This window comes from Euprymna scolopes, chromosome 23, assembly GCF_053919585.1.
Source record: "Euprymna scolopes isolate OS-2025 chromosome 23, ASM5391958v1, whole genome shotgun sequence".
Classification (NCBI taxonomy): Eukaryota; Metazoa; Mollusca; class Cephalopoda; order Sepiida; family Sepiolidae; genus Euprymna; species Euprymna scolopes.
In genome coordinates this window covers 102,186,315-102,192,314 of record NC_136504.1, presented here as the reverse complement: position 1 = coordinate 102,192,314, position 6,000 = coordinate 102,186,315, and the positions used below count along the sequence as shown (strand labels likewise).

General features: G+C 35.6%; 1 protein-coding gene across 2 annotated transcripts in view; it reads right to left on the bottom strand.

Moving 5' to 3' along the window:
• LOC145246078 (uncharacterized protein ZK1073.1-like) overlaps nucleotides 1-6,000 on the bottom strand; it is a 165,640-nt gene continuing 159,640 nt past the window's right edge. For both annotated transcript variants that reach the window (XM_080107932.1, XM_080107931.1), the window contains 3 exons: nucleotides 4,849-4,996; nucleotides 3,838-3,889; nucleotides 1-549 (listed from right to left, as the gene is read on the bottom strand). In XM_080107932.1, the coding sequence (XP_079964058.1) occupies nucleotides 401-549; nucleotides 3,838-3,889; nucleotides 4,849-4,996 (349 nt within the window). In that variant the 3' untranslated portion in view covers nucleotides 1-400. The remainder of the gene's footprint in view (nucleotides 550-3,837; nucleotides 3,890-4,848; nucleotides 4,997-6,000) is intronic.

Here is a 6,000-nt window from a genome sequence, read left to right as displayed (position 1 = left end):
TTTTCTTTTTTTTGGGGGTGGGGGCATATAAACTCATATTCACGTTATTTGATATTTAAATTTTAATTCCAATGACAATAATGCCAATTGTTAACCACCCAATAATAAACAAGAAACAAGTTTCGGGTTAGGGTTCAATCAGAGTAACCACCAGTTAAAGACCCACAGAGTTGTAATAGCAGTAATAAGAGTATTGCTAATTGTTAGTAAATGTGGTGGTCGTTTTGATGTGGCGCAATGGTGCAAATATGTAATCTGATGACAAAGGTTGTCATCCCTGTATATAATATCTGGCCTGCCTGACAATAGCAACTAATTGTTCAGATGAAGCCAGCCAGCCTCCCCCGACGATCAGCTGCATCTTTAAAATACTGACAGGGAGAAGTCAGTTTATCAACAGTTATTGATGGGTGGTCACCCGAGGGGGGCTGGTGGAATAAATGCCACGAGGTTGATCAGCTTCTTCCATTGACATACTACGTCCACGAATGGGAATCGGTCCATCCTGGGAGGCTGAACGCTGGACACGGGGCATCGGAACAGCACCCACTGAAAAAAAGGAAAAGAATGTTTAATGAAGGAAGATCTATATTATACACTTGTTTAAGCAATTTTAACCTAATGCTATAATATACACGCTACAATATACATGTCAGACAAATGGTACACAAATAATGCTGTTTGCCAACATTGCTATAAGTCATCATAAGTATTCTAATATACTACAAAGCCACAATTCACCCCTGGTCCTGGATATGACCTTAAACTATATCCGATGGTGAGGCCCCAGCTTGCGGGCTTTGGTGAGTGTGGATCCACCCTTTAATTGTCATTGCTCCCAGGTCCACTCTAACCCGAAGTGGTAGTACCTGTTAGGGTCCCAACTATGGGTTAAATAGAAACCGACTTGCAAAAAACAAATATATTCTATTAAAAGAATTTTCTTAAATCACCGGATTCGGCATTAAATAACCTGGAAAGGGTTGATATGCCGTAAAACAACCAACCAACCAACCAACCACAATTCACCCACGCATTACCGTGTTAAAGAGAGAATAAGACGCCATCTTGAATGTTCCAATACATCGATAAACACTGTATGGTTTTCGAGCTGAATAAACATGTTACATTGAATAAAAACACAAAAAATATATCCAGTTTGGCAGAAAAGTAACTTATCTTGCCTTTGATAACATTTATTTGTTATATATATTGTTTTTTTAAGGGTTGATATGCTGTAAAACAACCAACCAACCAACCAACCAACCAACCACAATTCACCCACGCATGGAGTATGGTTGTCACATCTGGCCAGGTGCATCTACGACTAGTCTCTCACTCTTAGACAGGGTCTAAAAAAAGAGTCTCAAATCTAATAGGTCCCACACTGTTGCCTAAGCTCCAAACTCTGTCCCATCGCCGCAATGTTGCATCCCTGTGACTGTTTAACAAGTGCTTTTATGGAATGTACTCTGATGAACTGATAGCACTTGTTTGTACGCCCCAAGATGTACAAACTCCTGACTAAGCCAACAAGCAGCAAAATCCCACACCTTCACAGTAGATGTGCTTACATGCAGCAAAGCCTTCTACTCTAATAGTTTCTTCTCCCTGATTACTAGACTTTGGAATTCCTTGCCTGTTTTCTGCTTCTCTGACTCTACTAACTTGCAGAAGTTTAAATGTAATGTGAACAGACAAGGATGTTCACTTGTCAGAACAATGAATGAGAACTATTCAGAAGGGATGGTGAATGACATGTGCTGAAATGTGAAGCAAGGATTGCACAATCACCAACAACTCCTCTCCTAGGTTGGCACTGATTTTAGTGGCAAGGAGAAGCCCAGGACAACTGGAGACAATGCCAAGATAAGCAGAGAGCACATTTATAAAACTTTCTGAAAAATTATTTCTATATACTTTTGTTTGTTTATACTTCACGATAACTTTTGGGTGTGCCCCAGGGGCTCTTTTAGGGCTAATAAAAACACTCCATTTTTTGGGGACTATTTTACCATATTTGTACAAAATTTTCTGTGTATGAGCGGTTTTGCATGTTGCCGAACTGAAATTTAAATATGTTAAGGTCTTGGGGACTTTTGGAGTTAAATAAGAGGGGGGGGGGGTAAATGATGGACTTAGTCATTTCTTTTTTTGCATGATGCAGAACTTAAATTTACTGCACTGTTTGTTCATTTTCACCAGGATTTGATATCTCCTTGGGACTTTTGGGGCTAAATGGGTGGGGGTGGGGGGGGAGAATGCTGAACTTAGTTATTTTTTTACGCTTCATTCACTGTGCACTCACAGGAAACCATGCATGCTTCACTTGTTGATTTTTAATATGGGGAAAATTTTGGACAAAATCAAACTTTTATCTTGAATTTACTTCTCTATTTCATACAAAGTATTTCTGAAATTATCCAATGCAAACACAAAAGCTATTCATTTGATTAGGATGAAAGTTTACATCATCATTACTGTTATTAAAGCTTTAGATGTTGTCAAGCAACGCCGGGAAGAAAAACATTCAATGGGTTGCACACATTCAAATGTATTCAAATGTTAAGTATTTCTACATATTGTCTAACAGAATGTACAATCCAACCCAGAAATATTTCAGCAGATATCAGTTAACATTAGAGACACTAGACAAAGCAAATATTAGAGATTCCAATGAAAAGGATGTGATTATAAATAAAATCATCACAGATAAAAAAAAGAGAGAGAAGGCTGGGCATGTGTCACTACTTCTTCATCACCAGCCAACCATCTAATTAAGGCACCACCTCACCTTTCAGTAAACGTCAAAACAAGAATAACAATTTTTCACAGAAAAGCTGATTGTCAGAGTGAAATAAAAACGATAATACATTTTTGTAGATCAACTGTGTTGTGGTTTTTACTTCGCTGTCAGTGTGTAGATATTTTGTGCCAGTGACAAAAGTACATGTAAACATTATATAGACTGGACAAAGGCATTTTGAACAACCGATTACAGCAATTACGTAACAATGGTACATTAAATACACGCTTCAATTTTGGAAAAATTGCAAGTCTAATTTCGACCTTGACCAAACTTTTCAAGATCAAATAAGATGTTAGACTTTATCAGCTACACTATGAGTTAAGGAGTGAGTCTCTCTTCGATAAACAGAACCAACATCATCACCAACAAAAAATGTGATTTTTACCTTTTCCGTGACTTTCACCTTAACCTTTGATCTACAGGGTGGTCAAAAAGTCAGGTAACATGTTAAAGGTAGAAAAAACAATATGATCCATTATAATCTCTATTCGTTTAATATTATTTGTTTAAATATTTGAGTGTAATATATAAACTACCCCTCCTGATTTCTGGCTTTGGGGCTATGTAAAGGATAGCGCTTATGGCAAGAAGCCTGATACAATAGCGTCTTTAAAGTTATTTATTGAAGAGGAGATTGCGCGGATATCAGCTGACATGATTACACGTGTTACACAATCAGTGGTTAATCGCTTCCAGCGATTGATAGAGAGAAATGGACGACAATTAACAAAATAAACATATTTCATGTTTGTTTCATTTTATATTTCAATGTATGGTACTTAAATATACGTGTATTGCTAATATCGTTTTTCTTTAAAATGTTACCTGACTTTTTGACCACCCTCTAGATAACCAAATTAAAACGATTTGTAATTAAACCATAACCGATATTTTGAACAAATTTGATGACAATTGGATTCTAGACTGCACACAAACAAACACAGATACCAACTTGATCGAAAGCATGAGTTGCATGTTGGAGGTTAAAATGAAAAATGGTAAATGAATCAAAAACATGAGACACTTACTCATGCCAAGACCCTGCATCATGTACAGAAAACTTTCGGCTAATTCTTCAGGCTAAAAAACGAATAAAAAGCAAAAGAAACTCATCAACAGAAATGTCTTAACAAACATTTAAATTCAAATCAATATAAAGAGCATGGTCGTTATTTTTTAACAAGCAGAGAAAATTTAGTGCTTCTGCAGTATAATATGATTTCAAACAAATGCATTTCAGGTAAAAACACTATTACATACTTACGTTTTATGTTGAAATTCCCCACCCCCTAGCCCTTGAGCCACTGAAGGGGCATAGGCCATCTACAATTTTGTAGATGCTTTTGTAGCGACTGAGTTCTTTTTACGGGGTGAGGGGTGCTGGCTCCATGCTCAACCTTCCCAGAAAGTACATACAGTGCCTAGCTTTCCCAAATGGTCACCCATCTGGTACTGGCCAGGCTCAATGTTGCTTAACTTCGGTGATCTGGTGAGAACCGGTGTGTCAACGTGTCATGTTGAAATTAGTAATTACAAAAAATTATCCAATAGAAGATGTGCTAGATCTATTTTTTTATAAAAACCATAGATAGTAGCAGTTAGATATTTGTTTTTTTTAATTTTGAATGGTAGATTTTCACCGAAAACAATGAAAGCAAGGGAGATAAATCAAAATGATAGATTCCAGTTATCTCCTCTGGATTTTAAGAACTTTTATACATAAAAACATACAAAACTTTATAATACAATAAAACTTTATAATTCGATAAATTTTATTTTCACTTGTAATAATTTTTCTATGGATCAGTTTTTCATAATATTTGGAATTTATACTAATTTCGACATGCCATGCAAGTACATAATAGTGTTTTTACCTGAAATGCATTTGTTTGAAATCCACTGCAGAAACACCAAAAATTCCAATTGAAAATCTTATTTTAGAACAACGCTTTTAAAAAATTTATCGAAAAAAATTATTACAAATGTTTGCAGTGAATAAAAGATTACAAAAAAAAAATAATAAAATGTGGATTATTTACTCTTTCTGCGACGACATTAGCCACACCATCAATCTCAAGAAGATCTAGAAGTTTCCTGTTGCCAATTTTGTTCATCATTGCTTGATACAATGCATGTACAGTGTGGTTGAACGAAGCTTTTGAGCCAGTCACCATCAGGCAAGGGCAGCTATGAAATAAAAATTTCAACAATTACGTAATAAACAGAATAATGTGTTCCGAAATTTATTCTGATGGATTAATTAATTTAGGAGTGAATCCTGTACATAATAATCTATATAAATAAAACAGTAGATGTATGTATGTGCGTCTGTCTGTGTGTAAATATTTAACGAATAAACTCTTAACTACTGAAATTAACGGAAAATAATAATTAGTGTTGGGACAATTAATCGAAATTGAGAATCGGAAAAATCGTAACTTTCTAGGGTATCAGAATCGATATCCGAATCGATATCGGAATCGATATCGGAATCAGAAAAATTTGTGACTATTTTCCGATGCCAAAACCGATTCCTTTACTTATCTTTTCTAATTTAAGAAAATGTTTAATTGCTGTTAATAATAATCAAATAATAAATATTTATTGATTTTAAATTTTGAGTAAAACTAAAATCTATAGATCCCCCCCCTCTCCCGATAAAAGTAGGCTTTTATGTTTGAGAAAATACAGGCATATTTAAGATGTGTTTTTACAATAATCAAGACAAAATACCAATTTTATAGTTAAATTTTTAGAGATTTATAAAGAATCGGAATCAGTAATTGTAGCAGAATCAGGAATTAAGTTCGGAATCGGTAATTATATCAGACCGGAGCAAATAATGAAATCGTCCCATCACTAATAGTAATCATACACCAAGGATGGTTTATAACGAGTAAAATCTTTGTTTGGATGAATGAATAACGCGTACATAAGTCAGCAAATTGAAATGCAAAATGTAGGGAAAATTTTGGTGTGACTGGAGTCATGGAGGCGGACTGCTAAGGGTGACATGTGCGAACTCGAAACCCGACCGACGGGACATAGAAACGCGAAAAATCAGTTGATTCGATCGCATCTTAATTTGCATGAATGAGACAATATAAAGCCGGCAGTGAAGAGGTCGGAAACGAGTTGTGACGAGTTAAGTTCTCAAGAACCGGACTGAACGTGTGAGAGCGGAGAATGTT